Consider the following 25,234-nt stretch of genomic DNA (forward strand, 5'->3'; position numbering starts at 1 on the left):
CTACAGAAAAAAATTCCTCTAGCAACTGGGAAGACATCGAGTTGTGGTTGTCATTCCTTAACAGCTTTTACTTATAAGCAACAACCACAAAACACAATGATTATTTAAAAAAACATCACTATATGGGACCTTTAACTATAAGCGACCCCTTTACACTGTTGTTCCATTACTATAACATCATCTTTAGATAATAATATAATTTTATTTCCTTACTTATTTACACTAGGTGGCTCTGTAACAAACATGAAAAGAGCATAAAACTGCAGATGTGACTCTCTGCACTGTGACTGAGGAGCTCTGGGTCCATTTGCGGTGCAGTGCAGCTTTAACAGGTCCATCATGCCTTGCGGTGTCCCACTTCTGTTCCGATGTAATTTACAAGTGCGGCTCTCCGTCACTGGCGGCCAGAGCAGCAGCTAGCGGGCAGATGTTGGAGGCTCTCTGCTCGGATGTCCGATGACCGGAGCGGCTTGTGTTTCCATCCAGCGCGGATCCCGGCAGGCGGAGATGAGCGGATGCCGTTAACACCGTGGATCTGCACGGAAATAAACACGGATCTCCCACGAGTGGCCCGCATCACACGGCGTGGAAAGTAGCGGATTCTAACCCAGACAGGAGAGTTTACACACGCGGAGATCTGCGGCCCCACAGAGGTATGTTTTTATTGTTGATGTTGTTGTATTTTTGCGCAGTGAATGCGTCAATCAAATAATAAAAAAACAGCTGATCAACACTGCTGTTACATAAGTTCACTTCATTTTTATGGCATGCATGCGATCAGAGCAGGCAATAAGTTTGTTCTGCAGATTTGCTCATGTTTTTTTAATTTCAAAATCAATTTAAATCACTGTAAGAGGACATCCTGTGTGTGTTTTCCTGCAGATCCATGAGGCAGCCGTAGGTGAGGGTATGAGTGAGTGGTCAGAGGATCTGCTGAGCCCTGCAATGATGAATCTCCTAACAGAGTTGTGCTATAAGCTCACTCAGCACTGCTTTTAATCAGAGTTCCTTCAACTGAGTCATACACAGGCAGAAGTCCTTGAAGCACACGCGTGATCGAAAGCTTTGCTGCACAAAAACACCATGGAAAAATCAGTGCAATTCTTTATTTGTGTCTAGAGTGTTGGTTTAAATGAACCAACACCTTCATTTGCTGCTGAACTGTTGTCTTCTGAGCTAAATTTGCATTTAAAAATGTAACGTGCAACTGTTTTTCTCTATTGTTCCTTTAAAAAAACCCCAACATATTCTTATTTATAAATGAGAAATAATTTTAAAATCATGTCCCTACTGTACACTCCATGGCTTAATATCTTGGTTTATGTCCTATAGATGTAAAAAGACTGTTTTCAAACTAAATTAATGAGCTCTGACAACATAATGTTCTGTGAAGCTGCAGCCGTCAGATCATTTGCACATTTTCTCACTTGTTTTCTTCAACTACTTCTGGTGTCAAAATGCAAAAAAAAAAAAAAAATCCTCGCACTATTCCCCAAAGCCTGCAGGGCACAATTTTAATATCCATAAATGTTCAGTTTCCTATCACAAGACAGAAAATCCTCACAAGACAGATGCTGAAACTAGATTGAATTGTGCCAGAAAGTAACTCTCCAAACAGTTTTTAGTTAGCTTTCTGCTTTTCTCTCTCTTTGGACTGTTTCATCAATGAGATAGCTATAAAGCTGGATACATTATGTGCTGTTTTCATATTTTTCTTTAACCCTCTGAACCCTAAGTAGTTTCTTGGTGTTTTTGTTTTGCTCCCATCACATTTTTTCCTCACTGTGGCTCATATTTCACAGCAAATTAAAGTTCTGCACCTCTATGGAAACAGAACAACAATGGCAGGAACTGGAGTTTCTTTGATTATTTATTCTACAAGAACAGAAAAACTTTGAATCAAATATGTACAATATTTTTTCAAATGGCCACAGATATCATGAGAACTGTTGTGGAAAAAAAGAAGTACTTAAGAAATCTACAGCTTTTTTTATTTGTTTCTATACTTCCCCCACATAATGTCTGATTATTTGTCATGTGACTGTTGGTCACAGCAGAGTCAACAATTCCTCATCAGTTGCGCCACGAAGTGCAGATTTTTTTGTTTTCAACAGAATGTAGTTATTCCAAACTGTTTATTTTTGGCAAATTTTTAAACAAGTCATGGAGACTGGTTATCTTGGTCATGCGTGGCTCATTCAAGGACCGTTGGAAAGCTGAAAATCCAATGATTCCTTTTGTTTTCCGCCTCTGATAAATGGTGTATCATTGGCTGTTTTTTAAAGATAGCATGCCTTTGAAACTCGTCACTGAGTTTTGTGGTTCCGAGGGTTAAACTTCATATAAAATTCTAAGTTCAGTGAGTTCCTAGCTCTATTAACACAACCCAAGCTGGTCTTTTTCTTCTTCCTCCTCACTGATATTCATTATCCAAATGATCGATCCCAGTGTGTGCACACGTAGCCCCATGTCGCGAATATTTTCCTGTGAGAGCCGACCTGTGCTGCTGAAGTGGAAAACTCGTAACAGACTTTGCGGTGTAAATCCAGTCCTGTTTATCTTTCAGCAGACTCCCCCTCCCATCACCCTGTGGTCAGCTAAGCTCCGAGTCTTACAGGCTTATTGTCTCCACCAAGCTGATTAGTTGTAACTTTTGAGACTGTGAGGTGGCCGTTTGGTCGCTGAGCTTCAGTGTGGTGATTGCTTACTGCAGTGGTGGTAAAACAGTGAATGCCAGGTTGGGTTAAAGGTCCTACCAAATGCTGCATATTTGTTCACTGGGAAATCTAATGATGTTTCTTCCTGAATTGTTGATCGACTACACCTGAATGCAAAGCTGTTCTCTCTGATTATTCCTTGAGGTTTCTCAAAGTTGATCTGTAAAAGACACAGAGTAGGAGACAGCTCATGGATCATAATATTTAGCCAGAGGTAGAAGATCACAGGAGACTGAAAAGGTGCAGGTTTCAATTTCAAACTGCAGCATGTATAACCAGCTGCAGCAGGATCAGGACGGCCTCGTGGAATCTAATAGCATTAGTGTGTTAGCATCAGTAAGGAGGGCCAGGGAGGGTGAGCGGGTTACTACTGTATAAAAAGAAGGCTGTGTGCCAACTCAAAAAGCACAGCGTCCTGAGTATGTTGCTGTGTATGCGATGGCCACTGAGCCTGCAGGATGTTCCATTAAGAAAAGTGACATCTTGTTTCAGGACAAAGGTCAAAATTTAATTTAATTTGCTCTCTGTATTTGAAATACCTGCTGACAGTAGCAGTTCTCGTGGCTATTTTAGCCATGCTAGCAGCATGGCTGTAGAGATGACAATGTCAGGCACACTGAAGCATCTCTGCAGCTATTGGATGGATTGACATGAAATTTTGTAGAGATGGTCCCCAGAGGTTTAATCCTTGCAGTGTTTACCCATTAGCATCACCATGTGGTTAATATTTGTTATGAAAATTCAGGTTACGCTCAGGAAGTTATATGTGTTGAAGGTCAAAATGTCATTTTTACTCCACCAAGAAATGGCAGAGTTATGTGAGAATCAATGTTGGTTTGTCTGTCCGTCTGTCTGTCTGTTAGTAACATTACTCAAAAATGGACTAATGGATTTGGATAAAATTTTCAGTGAAGGTTAGAAATGACACAAGGACCCAGTGATTAGATTTTGGCAGTGATACGGCTTATAGTCTGGATCCACAGATTTTTAAAAAAAGATTTCTGTATCTTTGCGAGATAGTGGCACGGCGTCACTGAAACCATGACAACAGTGCTACATCAGCTGCCTGCTGACGATCACATGATTGCGATCCTGCAACAAATCGACCGCTGCGGACCACAAATTTTTCAGGTTTCAGCCGTCGGAAATCATACAATGACTGAGCAGCCTTGGAGGAGTACTGCGCTCTCTGAGTGCTTTTCTTGTTTTCTGTACTTTGGTTGATAGTGAAATACCATCAAGCACGCTATAATTGGTTAGCATTTAGCCAAGTACAACCTCAGAGCCGCCTGAATGTATTTAGTTTTAGATTTCTTTATCCAGGGAACAACACTTCTACAAGAGTCATTCCAGTATTTTTAAAGCTGCCTTCTACTCAGATGTGTTTTCTTGCTTCTCCTGAGTATCTGAGCTGCACTATGCAAAATGACGTACGTGCAGATTTTGATTTGAGAAGATTTGCTTTCTAATTTGTCTGCACTCGAGTTGATTCACTAGCAGGATTTGTGACCTCACTTTTACTTTACGATCCGATCCTGTTCCAACAAACGACTTACACAAGTGAGAACTGGAAGTCTGAGATCTGAGGTCATAGGTCGGGACCTGAGAAAGTTTATTTAGAGCTAAAAATATAATTTGAAGCTAAATGCGACAGGACTAAAAACAAATCTGTAGTTGAGAACTTCTTTGTGATGCAGTCCAACTTTCTCATTTAGTGTTAGCATGTGTGAGAGGATGAGAGTGCAACTTCTTCATCATCATCATCAGCAGCAGCATTTCCACTAATCTCAGCAGAGATACCTGCAGATAACTGATGGCAGTAGCAGCAGGTGGCCTGTGTGTGAACTGAGAATGCAGTGATTGATTTACTGTTATCTGTAAGAAGCAATAACCTGGAACAGCCTCAGGGGTAAAGGTGTCTGTATGAAGAATTTTAAAGATGCTAAAATACTCCGACTGTGATGCAGGATTGGCACGATATGCCTCGGTTAGCAAAAGTTTTAGCACAACACCACTGATTACATCAAAGTGAGAAGGAAACATATTTTTAAATCAAGTCTTTTTTGGCATAAATATAACTAGAACCTCAACCAATGATTTTTTTCATTATTAATGAATCTGTCTGTTATATTTAAGATTGATCCATTAGTAGTTTTGTCCATAAAATGTCAGAAAATTGGAAAAAACATGTCAATTTGTGTTTCCCAAAGCTCGAGGAGAGATGAAAAAAGTCTTGTTTTTCTACAGCCTGACGATATTCACTTTAATTGCATACAAAAGTAAAGAAACCTCATTGAAGAAGCTGAAATTAGAGAATCTTGACTGTTTTTACCTAAACAATATTTTGAACCAATTATCAGAATAGTTTTTGTTTGTCCAACACCTCGCTTCATTCTGAGAGAGAAACCCCGCTGCCGCACACACCTCCATGTTTTCTTGCGGCCCACATTCAGAAGAAACAAAGAGGAAGCGACAGGAAAGCACGGGCTGCTTCTTAATTGTTTGCTGATTGTTCGGCCTCCTTTCCCAGACCGGACCCTCCAATCAATCCAGTCATCTGTGTGAGGCTCGGACAAAGCTTTGGCTGCGTCGCCATGGTGAAGGATTGTTTGCATCCAGTCATGCCGCTTGCCATGCGGGCTCACACACACTCGCACTACAGCACGCTCTTTTGTTTTGTGAGCCCTTGTTTTCCAGCGGACCCCCTTCCTGCCGACACAACCTCCTTAGAAACTGTGCTGCATCATAGCTGTTGTTGAGCCGCTCATTACTGCTGCCACGTGTGAAAGTCACATCTACTCAGCAGAAAATATTATTAGACTGACATAGTGGCTTTTAAAACAAGCACCGTTTGTATATTTTGGTCAGATTTTTTCCCGCCTTCAACAATCTGTTTATTGTTGGACGTCAGCCAGAGAAATAAGCAACGGTTCAGATTTAAAGATTGAGTTTGTTAAAGTTCAATTTAGCAAAGCGCTGAGCTGAACAAGCAGGAAATGAACTGTTTGGTTTGTAGATTGAGTCTAAACCCCAGATTGTAACATGAAAACGATGTCCAATCTTAATACCCTTGTCCCTCCCTATTAAAGCCTCATTTTTCTCCTGATCCGTCTCATGAGCGACTCTCTCATCCAGATCAGACACCGTGGCTTGTCACCATGTCCCCTCCCCGGCTCTGCCTTCCTGTGGCATCCTGAGAATGAAACTTCAGGGAGGCAGCCTGAAGTCACGACTAAGTTTAGCTCAACGGTTCACAGCCCAGACAACGCAATATTCTTCATGTCTGAGACCGAATGGCTGCGGCAAAAGTTGTCTGACAGCAAAGATTTGTACTGAGAGCGGCAACCTTTCCTCTCAGCGGCAGAGTCATTCTCCATCTTGTCATTCTCCATCTTTTCAACTATTTCCTCGCATCACAGCTGAAATGAATAGTACTATATCTCCTCCGCTGGGGACATTGTGTTTCTGTTTTCTTCTCTCTTCGGCTCAGTGGTCTGTTCTGTTATTTATTTGTGCTTGAGTTGTTTCACAAAAATGCAAGTAGATACAAATCCTAGAAAGCTGCAGTAACACAAAACAATATCTAATATTTAAATTTTGCTATTGTAAATGTGGCAGAATTGAAATTTTTATGAAGAAAATGTTACAGTGCATTTTGTAGTAGTCAAGTCAACTTTATTTATATAGCACATTTAAAAACAGCCAAAGTTGATCAAAGTGCTTTACAGGCTTGAAATGCACTACTTTCCAAAATAAAAGTGGCCACTTGGATTTAACTAAGCAAAAAGGGAAAATTCTTTTATTGGATAATTACTGCTGCAAAGTTTATGCAGTTCATGCTGAAGGGGACACAACCCTCATGGCAAACCATCCATTGTTAACCCCAAGAGCTTTAGTAGAAGGCAACTGAACTTTTCGGTTATTGATTCTTTAAGATGTTTCCTCAGAGAACATCCTGATGCTTTTTAAGACGCAGCAACACTCTGAGACAAAAAGTAGTTCAACCCAAAGATCAAGCTTCTAACCGCCAACCTATTAAAGGGGAGACTTAACAACTGTTTCACAAGCATATGGCATAACACTGGAAAGCCAGCTCCTCCAGGATAAAGGACACTCCTTCAAGGACAGCAATGTTTACATTCTGCACAGAAAAGACAGATGGTGAGAGGACTGAGTGTTTAACTGGAACAGCCATCTCTAAAAGACGAATGAGTCTGTGACGCCACAGATCAGGTACTAACAGCACAGTCTTGAGATTCCTTCCTAGAACGTTTCACCATCATTAACAGCTTGAGTCATTCATCTCCTGACAGTTTCACAACCATTTACCTTGAGACATGTAAGTTTTGGGTCTTTAATAGACCATTATTCCTGAGATTTGGGGTCCTAATATACATCTGAGATGCCTGCTCAGGAAGTTAGAACTGAAGAAGCCTCTTGGTTGAGGTGAAATTTCTACAAAAGTCAAAAAGAGAAGCCTCATTACCTTTTACTGAAGCTCTGAGGATTACTGTCCTGGACCTGAATGACTGAGATCTACACAGATATCCAATATTAACATAATAGGATAGGGTCACACTCATGATTCTGAATTCAAATTTAAACCAAAGATAATTTTAAACAGCGTCTGCCTGCAGTGACGTAAATGTTGCATGGCCACAATATTCTGGATTCGTGCTGAAAGTTATGGTTCCTGGTCCTGAATTAAGTTGCTAACTCAACTGTCCCTCTGTGAATGGATTACTACATGGAGCTGGAATGTGGTGCTCCAGGTCCAGCAGTTTATTAAAGTGACTAATGGAAAAGGAAATTCCAACAGTGGCAGCACCTTTGCCACAGGTTCTGACTAGCTGTGTGTGCGTATAGCTCACCAATGGGCTCTAAATATGGAGGGAGACATTTACGATGAACCAGAATAGAAACCCATGTGGCAGCATGCTAATTTGTGTACACTCGCCTGTATGATTTATTTATTCACACGCTGGCGGTGGGAGCATCAAAGCAACTGTGATTTAGATTAAAGAGAGGATGTGCAAATAGCATGATGAAAATCCAGAACAGTAATGGCAACGACGAGAGAGAGAGAGAGAGAGAGAGAGAGAGAGAGAGAGAGAGAGAGAGAGAGAGAGAGAGAGAGAGAGAGAGAGAGAGAGAGAGAGAGAGAGAGAGAGAGAGAGAGAGAGAGAGAGAGAGAGAGAGAGAGAGAGAGAGAGAGAGAGAGAGAGAGAGAGAGAGAGAGAGAGAGAGAGAGAGAGAGGAGAGAGAGAGAGAGAGAGAGAGAGAGAGAGAGAGAGAGGAGAGAGAGAGAGAGAGAGAGAGAGAGAGAGAGAGAGAGAGAGAGAGAGAGAGAGAGAGAGAGATGAGGCACTGTAAGACTCCAAAGTGATTGAAGTGTTGGAACTTAGCAGCAGGTTAAAGAAAATCGAAGCTCGTTTCCACCAGGAAACAGACTTGAGTGGTCGTGTTGTTGGAGCAGTTGGGCGTAGAATTCAATTAGGTTGTCATTGATGAGTCTGGATGCTCCGTGGTGCTACAGGACGACCTTAAGGTTTTCAGATCAGACCTTCTACAGCCTGTTTGCTGCTGTAATTCCCTCTGGAGTCACCTATCGAGAGCATCTAAAGACACTTCCGTCACCCAAGATCAAAGCTATCGAGCTGATGGACCTGCTTGGTTCCACTGAAGAGCGTTTCAACATCTGCTCTTGCACAGCTTCCTGCTCTTATTGCAAACACCTACCAGCGTATGTTGTGATGTTTGTGTCATGGCAACAGCGGGAGCCTATGAGTCAACCAAACCAGTTAATCAGTATTAATCTAATGTTTTCTGCTTTTCATGGACACTTTGATATTTTAATGGGTCGCGGCCTGCCTGCACTTGTCGCCAAGAAGCGTCTCCAACTGCATGAATCATCTTTTAATTAAATATAACTGCGCGCTTAGTGGAAGACGTAGTGAAAGACTCTCCACGTGTCCTCATGTGGCCACCCCGCCCTGACAGGCTCATTGCTCATGTTAACATTAGTCATTTTTATAAAAGTAAATGTATGATTCCCAATGTCATGTCGGTCGTAGAAACCCACTGGAGCGCAGCCTGTCGTAGCTTAATACCCTTCATTCAGCACGACTTCTCACGTAGGTGTGTCCATAGAAAGTGTGTGTGTGCATAGGAGGTGTGAGCTCGGCGTTATGAATGTGTGTGGGAGCATTGAGGCAGAGATCACATTCACACCTTTGTGTCAACGGGCTTTTCCACCCAGTTAAACCTCAGTGTGATTTGGATGTCGTTCAGTTACAACATTTCAGCCACGGTTGTGAAAAGTTAAAGGTGTCGTCATGCCATTTTGAATGTTGTGTGTTATAAAACAGCGGCACACACCTATATTTCCTCACGGTTTGGTCATGTTGGCTGCTTTACTGATGAGAGAATCCTGCAGTAATCAGATGTTTTCCTGCTTTGGGTTCTCTACCACCAAAAAAATCAGTCCTGTTATTGCTTCTTTTTATGCCTCATCCCAAAAGTGTGCTCTTCACACCGCCCCAACCTCGTCTTCTTCTCTTCATCCCCCTGTTTTGTTGTTTACCCATCTGTCCCTCCACTCTTTCACCTCCATTCCCCCCTTTTTCTCGTCTTCCTTCTATTTCCCAACCCACTGAGCTCTCTGCAAAGAAATAGCCTCATTTGCTCGACTGTAGCAAGAATTCAAATGCATCCCTCAGTATCGGTCTAAAGTAACAAATCATCCCACCTCCCTCCAAATGCAGGCTTTGCCCTTAAGAGTGTGTAGCTTAATGCCATCTCAAGAGGAAAAGGCCCCAAGAGGGGACCTGTAGTTAAACTGCAGGAGGGCTGGGAGCCCCATTCCAGCTGTGAAGAAGATGGAAGGCGCCTAAATTGTTAAGGGAGGCCTCGAGCGATGTGGAAGTCAAGGATCAGAGCTGAGCTGATGGTCCAGAGAGGAGCGCTGCTGCCCAGTAGGGCTGCAAAACTGAGCATCAGGCACCTGCTCCTTCACTGCTCTGTTGCTTCGGCCTCGTCAGGTTCATAATGACTCGCCTCGCTGCTGAGGCGCTTGTGTCAGCAGTTTGAAATGGCTCTCATTCTCCGTGCATGTAAGCTTTCCTGCGCCCAACACCAGCAAATGAAAAATATATATACTGGTGTGTTACGTGATCATGAGCGCTGCACCGCAACCGTGTTCTCGCAGCTATTTATCAGCGGCGTTACATGAATCCGCTTCAGAGGAACAAGCGTTGTGTGTTGTCGTGAGTGTTTCCATCCATAATGTAGAACACTCTCTGGTGGTTGTGAAGTCATTTAGGAAACAGCTAACAGAAACAAGATGAGGAGAAAGAGTGGGTAATGCATCAACACTGGAACTGTTCTGTGGCATTGTGATTATACTGTGCTGTTTCACAAAGCACTGCTGACCAAACGGCATTAAATTCAAATTTAAGACAATACAAAAGCTTATTAAGAGAATTCCACTTAAATTAGTGGCAGAAGTGTGGGGTGATGATATTTTACATAATTTTATGTTGAAGAGGGGGCTTCTCCCACAATAAGGAGTCAGTTAGCTGCTTTTTCTTTTTTAAAGCAAGCAACATGAGCAGTAATTCTGAGTCACGTTCATGACTATATAGACTACTGTTCAAAAGTTTGGGCTCATCCAGGCAATTTCATGTTTTTCATGAAAACTCACACTTTATTCATGTGCTAACATAATTGCACAAGGGTTTTCTCATCATCAATTAGCCTTTAAACACCATTAGTTAACCCAATGTAGCATTAGAACACAGGAGTGATGGTTGCTGGAAATGTTCCTCTGTACCCCTATGGAGATATTCCATTAAAAATCAGACGTTTCCAGCTAAAATAGTCATTTATCACATTAACAATGTCTAGACTGGATTTCTGATTAATTTAATGTTGTCCTCATTGAAAAAAGTGCTTTTCTTTCAAAAATAAGGATATTTCTAAGTGACCCAGACTTTTGAATATTAGTGTATATTAGTCACGGAAAAAGGAGAAAATATTCAGATCTTTACCTAAATAAAAGTACAAATGCAGCATAGTAAAAATATTCATGCTTGAGAAAATACATAAGCATTAGCAGCAAAAGTACTTAGAATATTAAAGTAAGAAGTTGTGTTTGGTCCTTTTGACTGACAGATTATTATATCTGACTTAATTAAAATTTTAATAGTGAACCATCAGTGTGTCAGCAGCACGTTGCTGTTGTATCTGCTGCAGGTTTGAACTGGTTCACATAAAGTTTGATTTGCGGATACAAGAATATCTTAAGGACTGGGACATGAGTCATGGGAGAGAAACGAAGCACAAGTCCTTATCCGTTTGTGTCCTTTTTTAAAAAAACTTTTTCTCTAATCTTTGATTTTTGGTGAGATATTGGATCATTTTAACATTTGTAGAATGAAACCGAAACCATGTGTAAAGATGAGAGCTAAACATTACTGTTTGATGGAGTTTTTAATAAGACACAGACATCTGAAATGTATCCCAGTAATACATAAGAAGCCAAAATGATTGAAAAGCACTAAAAGCATATTATAGGATCCGTTGTTTAAAATCTCCTTATTAGATGGGATTAAAGCTGTCAGATAAATGTGGTGGAGCAGAAAGTGCAAGATATTACTCTAAAAATGTAGTATAGTAGAGGTATGAAATGGAAAAAAGTACTTCAAACTTTTACTTAGGTGCAGCATTTGAGTAAATGTACTTGGTTACTTTCCACCACTAGTAATGGGTGTTCGCTTTCTGTTGGCCAGTTGCATACTGTGGGCTTATTAGTGCCATTTAACCAATAATATCTGCCTGCTCCAATTAGAGCAGGAAGACAGAAGTAAAATTGGAAAAACTATCAGCCAAAACCAAAAATGATTTGTCTGAAGAGAATAAAACGCTCCGTAGGGTTGTCACACTGAAGGACACTTTAGCTAGAATTTGGATACATTGATAACATAGAATTTTTGTTGTTGTTGCAGTTTTAAGGTTTTTATTTAGTGAGAATAGAATTACATTGAATCATGTTTTCTTTTTTGCTTTCAAGGATGGACAATAAACCCTTGACAGCACCCCCTAGTGGTGTGGAGGACTGAGGGCCTCTGGATGAAGGCCATGGAGCTGAAAGTTTGGGTGGACGGAGTGCAGCGCATCGTGTGCGGGGTCACAGAGTTCACCACATGCCAGGAAGTGGTCATCGCTCTGGCACAAGCCATTGGTAAGCTCACAACTCTGTACTACAATAAAAGGAAAAAATGCTCTAATCTCTATGTCAAACATTACTGGTTATATAATGGGAGATTCACAGCCCAACACAAGGACACAGAAGTCTATAAAAAGTGGTGCAAATGATATTTTGTCCAAGATAAACCCCCACAGGGATATTGTGTGATGTGGGCTGTGTCCAAAATTGGCCAGGCGAGATGTCAGACATGCTGTGAGATGATAAATTGCATGAAAATGAAAAGTGACTTGAGGGCACAAAGAGATTTTCACCATAAATGGGCTCCACAAGACGAGATGAGTCATACTGCAGTCTTTGCTTTATTGACATGTGCTGTACAGTTGCAGGGAAACAAGTTCACACTCTGCCTCTGTTAATCATGGCATAAACTATAATGCTCACGTGCCTTTGTGAACGTACGACTGTGATTTCTTCAAATTGAGGCTTGCATGGCGTTCTTAAGACAGACGGATTTAAGACTTGACTTCTCACTAACTCCATAGATTAGAGGTAAAACATGTCTTTCATGGTGACAGACGGGCAGGAGTTATGACATTCACTGTCCTTTGTGTTGGCTGAGTCTTTTGTCCTGGTCAGGCCACTTTGATGTGAATTGCTGTAGTGATGAATGCACCTCTTTTTACAAGGACCCTTACTGCGTTAGTGGAGGCTGAGGGTGCCATGGCCAGTGTTTTGCTCTTATCTGTATGTGCACAGACAAGAACACAGGAATACACAGAGGCACACACACACACACACTAAAAGCCGTGATCCATTGAGCGTAGCGCTTTGGCCAATACAGTGACTGTTTGTTGGGTTGAATTTTCCCACTGTAAAGCTCTTTCACCAAACATGCTGGTAAAGTCCTTTGAGTCTGCCAGTGGAGCACAGGCGTGGGAGAGCCGTGAAAGAATTCAGTGGATTGGTTTTGTTCTTTTGTCAGTGTTTAATCTGTCTTTGTTGCAACACATAGAACTTCCTTCAATCACTTTTAGAAGGTTGCATAGCTTTTAATCAGCAGACAATATCATGCTTTTTGAGTTTTTCCTTTTTCTTTAGTGTGTTATGGTTTTATTTGTAGATGTTAAAGGTCTTCAAACTTACAAAGCTCATAGTCCACAACAAAGGCAGCTTTTCTTCCCCTCAGAAAACACTTCTTCTTCCATCCATCAGTCCATTTTCTCCCACATATGTGGGTTTGGGTTGCTGTGGCAGCAGGCAGCTGATGTTCCTCTCCCCAGTAATGCTTTCCAGTTCCTTCTGAGGAATCCCAAGGTGTTCCCAGGCCAGATGAGATACGTTATTCCTCTAGTAGATTCTGGGTCTACCCTCGGGTCCCCCTGCAGTTGGACATTTCTGGAAAGCTTTCAAAGAAAGTTATCCAGGAGGCAACCTAATCAGATATGATCATTTTTAAGGTTGAGCACAGCTACCCTATGTAGGAAACGCATGCTTCTATCTGCGATCTGAGCTTATTCTATTCAAAGCGCACAACCATAGGTGAGGGTTGGAATATAGATTGACTGGTGAATTGACAGCTTTGCATTCTGGCTCATCTCCCTCTTCACCACGACAGTCCAGTATAACACCAGCATCACGACTGACGTTGCCCCAATCAATCTCATACTACATTTTCTTATCAATCATGCCTAAAACCCACTTAAACGTCTTTTTAAGAAGGCAACTCACCCCCGTCCCAGAGGGAGTAATTCACTGATTCCAGTCGAGAACCATGGCCTCAGACTTGGTGGTCTAAATTTATTACTGAAGCTTACAGCCTCATGAAACAAACAGAACCACATCGTCTGCAAAAAGGCTCAACTCTGACCTCACCCCAACTGTGCCTTGACATCCTGTCCATGAATTTCACAAACAGGATCTGAAACAAGGAGCAACTTGGTGGAGTTTAACACCCATCAGAAACGAGTTTGACCTATTTATGTCATCGTGTAACACATTATGTAACTCCTACCTAGCAGCTAGTTTGGCCCTCAAACAAAGATCCTGTACGCAGAAATCTGAAGTTCTAATGCATATCAGAGCAGATTGGGCTTTGTTGGCAAGGAGGCCTTAAAGACAGGAGCTAAAACGGAGCGTTTAAGACAGAAGGTGAGAAGAAGTAAATTAAAATATTAATGCAACTGGTCAGAAAACAGGAGGCAGCAAACTGGCTTAACGTAAAACTAAGAGTTATGGTTTAAAAATAGATCTTTAAGTGTCAATTCTGTGTGTGTTGAAGATGACCAGCGGGAGAGCCAGTGGGGAAAAAATCCTCTTGCAATATGTAAGATACTGAGACCAACAGTCTCAAAAGCTTTCCACAGACGTCAGCGATGCTTCAGAATCAAAGCACTGAGCAGGATTTACTGTCCACTAAAGTGCACTTACAAACAGACTGAAAATGAGTTGGCAAGAATCATGATGGTGCACAGAGAGGTGCCTGGACTCAAGATAGATCTGGAGAATATCATATCATATACTTGAGGAGTGAAGGAGCAGCATTAATAAAACGAAATACTTGGCTTGTCTCTTGCTCTTTTTGAAATTTTGCTTGTGTTAAACCTCTGAACCCTGAAATCTGTCGACGTGCTGGAGAACCACAAAAAATAAAAATAAAAATGGCACAATTTGTCAGAGTGAGAAATTACAAAAACAAAAAGAATCTTGAGATTTCCAACTTTCCAGAGGTTCTTGAAATGCTCATTTGTGACATGTTATTCCACAGGAAAGAAAATCTGAGCTTAAAATTGTGATATTTCATTGTAATTGCTTTATTTTACTTGTCTTTTTTTAAATACCAAAAATAAACTGTTTACTCTCTCAGGATTCTGAAAAAATAAATAAATTTTTGCACTTCTTGCCAAAACTGTGAACCCATGACGGACTCAGCTGTACCAATAGTCAAGTGGCAAAAAATCCGATAGTATTCAGGCTGTATTTACTCAGAGCAGATCAGAGACAAGTAAGGAAATATATGCAAGTCGAAAAACATGCATAGTATGTAGAGTCACATATTTTCCAGTGTCTTTAACATCTGTGGGCACATGGAAAATGGTTGCACATGTTGATTCCTGTTTTTGTTTTTTTGTTTTTTTATGATCTGTCACATTATAGCTGTGATATTGCACAAGAGACACTTTTGAGTTCTCACTTTTAGTCATGGTTGGTCTGTTTCCATAGAGGACTTTATGAGCCCACAGTGAGTAAAAATGTGAAAAAAATGCCTAGAAACTGCTTGGGGTTCAAATGTTAAATATTCTTGCAAAATTATGCTGAAGTCTTAGACAAATATCTAGTGTTAATTAACACTTAGCTGATGTGTTTCACTGGGACCATGTGGGAGTAGTTTAATTGAATTTGACAGATTGAGGCCTGACAAGATTAGAAAACAACTCCACAGCTGTCTGTCCTCACAGTTTCTTTAAACCTGATCAATACATCACATCACCTTTTTCCAGCTGAGTTCATCCACTAGAAAACAGTGAGAAAACTTCATTTAGATTCACCCTGCTTGTAAGGAAGTGCTGTCATAAACGGTTTTTGTAATTTGCGTTTTTGCTTCTTTCCAGGACGGACTGGCAGATACACTTTGATCGAGAAATGGCGGGAGACCGAGCGCCACCTGGCTCCACATGAAAACCCCGTGGTGTCCCTCAACAAGTGGGGTCAGTATGCCAGCGACGTGCAGCTCATCCTCCAGCGAACCGGCCCGTCTGTCAGCGAGCGGCCGACCTCCGACAGTCTGACTCGCGTCCCTGAACGGGGTCTCTACCGCCAGAGCCTCCCACCTCTGGCCAAACTCCGCCCGTCAGGAACGGACCGCTCCCTCAAACGAAGGGAACCCAAACGCAAATCTCTGACCTTCACTGGAGGAGCTAAGAGTCTGCGGGACATATTTGGGAAAAGCAGAGATGCTGAAGGTAGCGTGTGTACAATATGGTATCACTGATGATTTTCTGCTTTTCTGCTTCTAATTTTCTTGTCAACAATCCAATCTCCCTTCTTTCTCCACATGCAGCCAAACAGCCTCAGCAGCGTGGTGTGAGTCTGAACCTGAGCAGAGTTGGAGGAGGTGGAACAGCATCTGTACCTGGGAGTCCAGCCAGAGAGCTGAGCCGACTGGTGCAGCTGCAGAGAGACAAACTCCAGGCCCTGGAGAGCCGTCTGCTGGGCTGCGAGGCCGAGCTGCGAGACTGGGAGGAGGCCGGCGGCGAGGCCAGTGAAGTGAGTAAAACCACAGCTGCCGGTGGTGTTACTTTGAGAGAATTTGGATTTGTGCAGACCTTCAGATCATCTGCTCATCTCTAAACCCTCATGTCTTCAAATATGTTAATGCGTACGTCCCCGCCTGCGCCATCTTTCACGGCGATCATTTTTCACCTCACAGGATGGAAACTTGGAGGAAGAGCTGCTGCTTTTGGAGCAGCAGGTGAGGAGGAACGACGCTGAGATGGAGGAGGAGGAATTCTGGCAGAACGAGCTGCAGATTGAGCAGGAGAGCGAGCGCCAACTGAGGCAGCAGCTAGCCGAGCTGCAGGGCCGCGTGCGAGACTGCGAGGCCAAACTTTCAGAGTATTTAGCGAGAATACAGGTGAGCTTGGCATCGTTGATAAACCACCAATATCAACCAGATACTGTTTGATTTGGTTTATAAACAGCATGAAAAATACGAGAATAGTACTGCTAGCGATTATAGCAATTATATGGGGAATATTGGTAAATTTACTCAAATTTCAACTTCACAACATCTGCATTTTTTAAAACACTACAACAGGGGTGTCAAATGTCTAATCAGTTGGTCCTTGTGTCATTTTTGCCCTTCCCTGAAAAGTCCATCCAAATTCATTGGTGGCGCAATAAAGAACAGTCCTCATCTACTAATGCTAGTACACCAGAGAAAAAGCTGTGGGTATTGCAGAAGTAAAATGAAGACGTTTTGTCAACACTAGATCTGCTAAGCTGTTATCTGTTGTATTGCATAGAGCATGGAGGCAGGTCTGGAGCAGGAGCGACTGCAGCAGGAGGCCGAACTCAACCAGAGGGTCAATGAGGAGGAGGTACAACGCAGTCTATCTCTCTTTTTTTTTTCTTTTTCAAAAACCCACACAACAGCATGAAAACAGAGGAATTGGTTTTGTTGAACTGCTGACTTCTTGCAAGTCTCTGCAGCCAAAGACACACGCAGGGATTCAGATTCTAATACTGAAATGTACAGCACATTTTAGATACCATATTCTGAAAATGACCCTCCATTTGACATCTGCAAGCACACACATACAATACAGCTTCAGTCTTAGCTTTCAGACTCTTTGTTTGCAGCATGAACACTACTTGCAACTCGTTAAATCCAGATGGAAGAAACACATCACCAATTGAATATTTGGTGCTTTTGTTCTGCAGTGGGTTTGTCTAAAATTAATTCTGCATATTTTTCACAGCACAGCAACTCATATTCAACCAGTTAGAGCATTAATAGTCCTTCTATGTGTTTTACTATGAGGCTTAGCTGCTTTGTTCTAATGAAAAGTCGCCCCTTCACTCTGGATTTCAGGTGCACGCCCAGCTGGAGAAAGTGAGGACAGAGTTGGAAATGCACAGCCAACAAACAGCACGACTGGAGAGCAGCTGCAGGGCGTTGGAACGCTCACTCGGCCAGTCAGGCAAGAGATTACAGGTCAGCTACATTCAACTGTTTTGTATTTTTATATAGTTTTTTTTTTTTTTTTTTTACCACCATAGCCTCAAAATTGTTAAGAATTTAAAGCCTGCTGACGTTCTGCTAAAAATACAGTCGCTCCCAGTAGGCTTAGAAGGATGGCGGGGAAGTTTGATTTTCAGCAAATTCTTATTACAAACTTGGCTAACTTTGGCTGCTGCAGTGTGAAAAGTCCAGTCCTCTGCACACACAGGTGGAACCATAGAAATCAAAGCTCATTAAGTTGTAGGCAGTGGAGCGGAGCTTTATCTGTGGCCCGCAGCGATGTGCAGCCGATTCTCGCCTGCTCGCATCCGAGCCATAGCCCTGTGTTGAGGCGAAGGTCCAGCAGGGTGTGGGAAGCATGAGGTAATGAGCAGGGGGAGGGAGGGAGGGAATTACAGCATTCTTTGCCTGATTAGAGAGGGGCCTGAATAAGTACACAATCCCTTGCCTGCAGTTGCGTAACCATCTGGGAGTGAACGCTTTTCTTTAGCTGTCTCCAACGGGTTGTGACTTCTGTAGAGGTCCTGAGCAGGATGTCATCTCACTTTATGCACCAGTTAAATCTACCTCAGAGAGATTGTAGATGCAGATGAGATCGTTGAAACTTTGACCGGATGTCAAGATTTATGATCTTTTTCAAAAACACAATTATACATAGTATAATGCGCAGTGAAATGCATTGTGCACCTGATAGAGAGAGAGATAGAAATAAGCAACATAAATGTAAATTAAAGTGTCAAATAGTGCAAAATAACATATATAGAAGGATTTGCAGCACCTACCTGTTAAATTAACTCTAAATTTAGCTTAAATCTTAGGAAAGTAGTTATAAGATAATAGAATATTGTGCTGTTATATAGTAGAATGTATTACTCAGTTTATATGAGCTCATTAGATAAGGCTTGCAGTCAGTAACTTCTTTTTAAATCACTTTTATAGACCTGCTTTTATGTGAAGTTTACTTTTAGCTTTAATTAAATTTAGTGTTCTATTTTGGCTAATGTCCTGTTTATTTTGTACGTTCTCTATTGTTTTATTTTACTTTTAGCTGACTGGTTCTTCGGTGTGATGTCATCTCTCTAATTCTTTTATTCTCTAATTTTTTAATTTGAATTTTTGACTTTGGCCCTCAGTCTTGTCCTTTAATTTTTTACACTGCCTAGTTCCCTTGTTTGATATGAATGTAGTTAATTATTCATTTAACTTATCATTTTTACCATTTATTTTAATTGACTTGCTTGATTATCTGTGCTGCATGTCCTGACTGTCAAAGCGCTTTGTGAACGCTGCTCTTAAATGTGCTATGTGAATAAAATTATTACTATTATATAAGATGAAGCATTTTGTTGTTTTTGTGGGGGTTTTTTCAACTCAGGAGAAGGAGCAGGAGCTGGAGCAGCTGACAAAAGAGCTCCGACAGGTCAACCTGCAGCAGTTCATCCAGCAGACCGGTACCAAGGTCACTGTGCTTCCTGCTCAGCCCACAGCAGAAAACAGCAACGGTACGAACACAGCCAGCCATATAAACACAATATCATCACCCACACCGGTTTAAAAAGGTCAATTTCACAGCTGACTTCATTGGGCCGACATATCTGCATACAGTATTGTTTCTCCATGCGTGTGGACACAGTGCCACCTTGTGGAGGTCCTCAGAAGGACACATCAAACTGCAGGCTAGTGAGGCTGTTGTGCCGTGACAGCTTAAGTCTGTAACCCCATTACATGCTCTGAAATGCTGCCAGACTTTCACAGGAAGTCAAAAGGAAAATCCCCTATTTTCATCCTCAAAAGGAAAATTCCCCAGAAGCGTTTTTTTTCTGTAAACTTTCCCAGTTCTCTCCCAGTTCAGTTTGTTGTTCTTTTTCCTTTAAAATCATGCACCGAATGTTAAAACATCACATAAACGCATCAGTGACTTCCATGCCTTTTTTATTTTAAAGCTGCTAACTTTGTTGTTTCCTGCTGCAGAGGTGGAGGGCGGCTCTCTGAAACGCCTCGGCTCTTCTCGCCTTCTACCCAGCGACCTTCGGGCTCTTCAGAGCACCGTCTCCTCCAGCCTCAACCCTGAAGGCATCTACGTTTGACCCCAGAGAGACTTTTCTTTGGGCAGCCAGATGCTACTGGGACCGATTCTACTCTGAGAAATGACTCCACAGACTGCTTTATAGCAGTCAGGAGGATGAAAAATTTTCAAAGAAAATTTGTTTGCATCTTTCCTGCACTGCCTCCTCTTCCTGATTACTGATGTCAATATCCATTTGCATACTAACGCTTAACGTGCTGTCTCGTTAGCCAGCGAGGATTCAGCTCCATTTCCAAACCAGCAGATTCTGTTTTTTTTCCCCCAAGGCAACCAGTGTAGTTAATGTAATTTCTATGCTGTAAATCATGAGAGACTTTGACACATGTACACATATACATACAAAAGAAAACCTACTAATTGCATGAGCATGCACAAACAGTGACACCACACCTGTGCTATAAATCATAGCCATATCTGATTGCCTTACTCTGGTCTTTAAAAACCAGATGTCAGTAAATGTAAAACAGAACTCCAGGTAGCTACTGAACACTTTGCGCCATATGAATTTGAGGTCAGGTGACTCCTAGTCGATGTCAGTATATCTCATTGGGTTCGCCTCCTTTTTTCTTTTTTTTGTACATGAACTTTTGTATTAATTTGAATGGAAAACAAAGTCATTATTCTTATGCTTAGACAGCGATGGGAAGAAAAAATAAACCCTCTGAACTATCATAATATAAATGATATAAGAGCTGAAAGCAGGTTTAATGGGCCCATCAGCTCTTTGACATTTTCTAGAATAGTTTGGCCCGTTTGAAGTTTGCATTGTGCAGGAGGAATTAATCTCCTTTTGTTGTTCTTCCTCCAAAATCTCCCCAATGAGCAGACATGACAGAGGCCTTTGAGTCTGCAGTGCAAATCAAGCCTGTGATTCTCAATCGGCCACTAGGTGGCGACAAAACATCTAATATTCAGACCGGTGAAAGTTAACTGTGTGAAAGTTCCTCCAACTGATGTCTGCAATCATTGTCGTGGCTCATATGTTATATTGTTCTTGTATATAAAGCCTCAGCACTTTAGCTTTCAGTGTGTTAAGGTGCCACTTAAAATACTGGTTTGATATGTTTCACTGTGTTCATTGAGCAGGGATGCGCACCTCGAGAACATCCGATGTCTAACATTTTAACAAACTAAAGATGTCTCATATGAACCAAAGTCTGTATAGCAAAACAAACGGTTAGATGAATGTACTTTTCTACAACTCATGAACACGATATGTACAAGCTAGACTAGTTTCATACAGTGTATTTTTCATGCTTTGCTGTCATTAGGTGCTAAGTGGGTTAGCTTTTATCACACAGGAGGATGAAGCTACTGATAAAGTTTTACAGGAAAGGAAATTCAATCAAATCCAAGAACCCGAACTGCATGAAAAAATAATGTTTGTGTGTATATGGGTTTGAAAAATGTGTAAAAACTGAATGGGTGTGAAGGTGTAGAAAAGATTTGAAGTTGAAAGAGCAAAAAAACAAGGACACATATCAGTTTTCACACGCGTTCAACTTTCAAAAGTGTATTTTCGCAGCCCAAAGATGCAATTTAAATGCGTGTGTGGGCTTCTGGAGCTTCAACGTCACACACAGTTTTCTGCTGTGAATCAGTATTCACTCGAAGCGGCTCTCTTGTTTCAGATCTGATTTAATTTGTGCAACTACAAATCTTCTCTACTCTTTCACAAACTTGAATTTTCCCCCCGTCCTCTGTGAGAGATACAACCACAGACTTTGCAATTATTTCATCTCCCGAGCTGCAAATCTCATCGACCATTATTTGAGCCCACATGAAGAAGCCGGTGTTTGTGCTGTGAATGTGTAATAACAAAGTGAATTCCTCCCCTTCCAGTATGGAGAAGCTCTCTGCTCGGTTGTTTGTTTTTGCGGCTCAAAAAAAAAAAAAAGAGAGAGAGAGAGAGGTAACCTGGAGAAAATTCACAACTTTTTCAAAGTCCTCCCTGCAAAACTGTGCAGTGACAGTTACAGAAAATTGGAGTATTATCGTCATGGCAACAACTTCGGCTGCGACACGGAGACTGTAACCCGCTAACAAAGGAATCACAGCCCTCGTCGACTGAACGTTTTGAATAATGGCATGCCTTACTGAGAAAAAAAGAGTAAATGTCTACATATCACATCAATCTCTGGACTATTTTTAAAGTAGATTGAAGTCTGATATATGCAGAGTGCCGGTAAACAGGTAGCGTGTGCATGCAGTAATGTGTGACTGGTTTACTTGGACTCCCAATTAGTGGCTACCAACAATTCATCTGAGACTCATTTTGTTTTTGCTTTGTTTTGTCCCTTTTTTTGCCTTGTTGACTTGTGAAATGATGGATGAGCTCAGTAGAAAAATGGCAAAACCTCCACATTAATTTCATGCCTTTTCATTTCATTTGGGCAAAATTCATGAATGTCAAAGAGATCCATGTTGCATTGACAACAAGTTTACCAACACTGCATCTTTTTTTTTTTTTTGTTTCCCGCTTCACCCTTTGAGACGTTGCCAATAATTGGCGTCTGTCCTGCCATCGATGGCGCTTTGAAATAAAAAGCATGAGATGATGGAGCCATTATGGAAACAGCCATTGAGTGGTTTTGAAAGCTATTTTAGAAACACTGTGGCTCAGGGATATTTCAAGGCGCAGAATTACCCAGACAAGAATGGACAGAAAGTAATTATGGGTAAATGCTGTTCACAATGTCTCAAGCCATTTGACAAGTTAAAGCGTATGTTTGCTCTCCTGGGGACTTGGACAGCTGTTTGACAAGTTCAACACCGGGTCCTCGACGCGACACAACAAATGAAAATGAAGGAATGAGTCTGTACTGAAAGAGGTGCAGCTGAAAGTGAAGTGTCTCTGTTGGCTCATGATTTATGTGGAAGCCAGCCCAGTTTGCATCTCATGTATTATGAGAGATACACCAGAGTATACATGAGAGGCGCAATCTGGGGTTTGCGGTGTAATCCTGTTCCTGAAACACCCCTCAAAGTGTTTACATGAACACTTCACTGTAATGCTAGTTAGATGAAGTGTGTGGCTGACATCACTCTGAACATTTAGACAAGACAAATTATTGTATATTCAAAATGTTGTCATTTTGTATTCTTTACCTGCAAATTCAACTACTATATTTTTTATCTTTCAGAATTTTATCAAATCTTCCTCTTGGGTCATCGTTTAGCCACTATGTATGAATGAAATGAAAATCAAAGTTTAATGTAAAATATATAAATAAATGATGAAATATATTTAAAAAAGAAACATGCCAGAAATCAATAAACTGCTACACACTGCTGAATGTGTTGCTCTTCTCTCTGCTTTTTGGCTCAGAATGGAGAAGATTAGCTCGACAGATTGTCTGAGTACCGATAAATATGCTGTTGGAGCCTCTAGTACCACACACAGAAAACCGCACTTCTGAAAAGTGGTGTAGGAAAATAAAATAATTAAGTACAGATTAGGAACTGTCAAATTTGTCAGCTAAAACGACAACTGTTGCTAAAGCTAGCTAGCTATAAGCTAAAGTTATCCTTTTTGAGTTGTTTGTTTTAAATTCTCTCTCCAGCTTATTTTTAATGTTTCCAGCTATATATAATAATGCAAAGTACAGAAACAAATGATCAAATCTGCTTGAAATGCTTGAAATCAATAGTCAAAAATTTAGCTATTTGGCCACAATGATCAGAAATATGTTTGGAGGAGTGAAGATGATGCCCTTAACCCTAAGAACAACAAACCTACCTTCAAGCATGGTGGTGGTAGAATCATCTTCTGTGTCTGTTTTGGTGCCAGTGGAACTGATGCGCTACACAAATTAAACGGAAAAATAAAGAAGGAGGATTACCTTCACATTCTTTAGGAAAACCCCAAATCCTCATCCAGATGGTTGGGTCTTGGATGCTGTTGAGTGTTCCAACAGCACAATGACCCCAAACACACATCAAAAGTGGTAAAGAAATTGTTTAATCAGACATGACATGAAGGTTTTAGACTGTCTTCCCCAAAGTCCTGACTTAAACCACATCAAGAACCCGCGGACCGGAAAGAAACAAGTCTGTCCTACAGCCGACAAATTCAGTTTAACTGTCCAAATTGTGTCATGAGGAGGGTCAAAGATGCAACCAGAAGCTTGTGGATGGCTACCAAAAGTGCCTAACTGAGTTGAAAATGGCAAAAGGCCATTTAATCAAACATTAACATTGCAGTATGGATATTTTTGACCAAGCAGATTTGTCATATTTCAGGAAACCCTATAATAAATCTTGTAACAGAACTAGAATGAATGATTGTTGTGCATGAATCATTCCATCATAAAAAATTATGAGTTAGTGGAGTCACTGGAAACTCCAGAAAACCATGCTATGAAAGGTCTCTTAAGTGTATGTACATTTTTGTTTAGAACTATATGTCATGTGGTACAAGACACTCAAAGGTACTGTGTAGACCTAGGCTTCTGCTGGCAGTGGAAGTAACTGATACCCAAAGCTGGTACTTCAACACAATCCAATATTTACACTGTTACTGCATTTTTGGTCTTGGAAAGGGTCAAAAATCAGAAACTGTCACCCCAAATCTTCATATCTTCAGCCCCATGCACACAGTTTCCACATGTAAGACATGCTTCATGGGGCTGCTGCACCTATAGTCTTGGCTGGACAATAGCTGTCCGGCGGAGGGATTTAGTAAACAGTCAATTACCAAAACCCAAGTGACACATAGTAAACCTGGGGCTTCTGGGATTCCCATGAGTTTCCCACTTTGCCTGGGAGGTAATCCACCATTGGGTGGTCAGAGAAGGAATAGAGAAATAAAGAATGTGTGTGGGCTGCCAGCAGTGTCCCCGAAATCAAAATACCAGCAGCATTACAAGTCCAGATAGTATCAGCATTAAATGTAAGTGGCATTCATTCCACAAGAAAAGGCAGATTTATTTGTCACTTAGTCTTACAGCGGAGAAAGACGTTGCTGCCGACTTCTGAGTGAGCCGCAGACATGCGGGTGACTTTTGCGGTTGCCTAAACGAAACGAGATAAAAGCACAAATGACCTTCTGTAAATCTACAAAGGATATAAACAACTTAATTTTTAATATGTTTCTGAATTGCAGGAAGCGGCGCCGCAGCTTCCTCTTTACCTGCACTTCAGAAGTCAAGCAACTGTCAGAATCGCTCTCAGCTCTCTGGCCAGCCGGCTTTGTTTTGGAAGACAAACACAAAGACTGCTGCAGAGGCCGACTGAAATAAAAGTTGCTGCAAAAAGACCCAATTTCAGATTTATTTTCAACTGAGGAGGAAAACTTTTGATACTTTGCCAAACTGGAGAACTTTGGTGATCACACCAGGTGTTTTTAGTAGGAAAAGTGATTTGTCCCTGAGTGTCTCCCTGGTGTATTCCAGCTTTAATACTTTAAATGGAGCTCAACAGCTGGGTCAGAGGGGCTCTGATTACATCTGTGACCCTCTAACACCAGAAGATACTTGAAGATT

General features: G+C 41.4%; 1 protein-coding gene across 2 annotated transcripts; it reads left to right on the top strand.

Moving 5' to 3' along the window:
- The first annotated feature begins 260 nt into the window (after positions 1-260).
- rassf8b (Ras association domain family member 8b) lies at positions 261-23,047 on the top strand. Of its 2 annotated transcripts, XM_051948938.1 has the most exons (10): positions 261-653; positions 883-901; positions 11,788-11,958; positions 15,534-15,884; positions 15,983-16,188; positions 16,352-16,555; positions 16,947-17,021; positions 17,516-17,638; positions 19,041-19,167; positions 19,637-23,047. In XM_051948938.1, the coding sequence occupies exons 3-10, from the start codon at positions 11,847-11,849 to the stop codon at positions 19,750-19,752; spliced, it is 1,314 nt and encodes a 437-aa protein (XP_051804898.1). In that variant the 5' UTR covers positions 261-653; positions 883-901; positions 11,788-11,846; the 3' UTR covers positions 19,753-23,047. The 2 variants fall into 2 exon arrangements, with proteins under 2 accessions (XP_051804898.1, XP_022069774.2); XM_022214082.2 differs by lacking the exon at positions 883-901 and having other exon boundaries at positions 262-653.
- Positions 23,048-25,234: the final 2,187 nt, after the last annotated feature.

Source organism: Acanthochromis polyacanthus, chromosome 1, assembly GCF_021347895.1.
Source record: "Acanthochromis polyacanthus isolate Apoly-LR-REF ecotype Palm Island chromosome 1, KAUST_Apoly_ChrSc, whole genome shotgun sequence".
In the NCBI taxonomy this organism is placed as follows: domain Eukaryota; kingdom Metazoa; phylum Chordata; class Actinopteri; family Pomacentridae; genus Acanthochromis; species Acanthochromis polyacanthus.

Excerpts from the sequence above, each read along its gene's own strand:
- rassf8b (XM_051948938.1), top strand. The coding sequence starts at position 11,847 with ATGAAGGCCATGGAGCTGAAAGTTTGGGTGGACGGAGTGCAGCGCATC. Across the intron at positions 15,885-15,982 it reads GAAAAGCAGAGATGCTGAAG|CCAAACAGCCTCAGCAGCGT; the intron begins GTAGCGTGTGTA and ends CTCCACATGCAG. Across the intron at positions 16,556-16,946 it reads AGTATTTAGCGAGAATACAG|AGCATGGAGGCAGGTCTGGA; the intron begins GTGAGCTTGGCA and ends TGTATTGCATAG.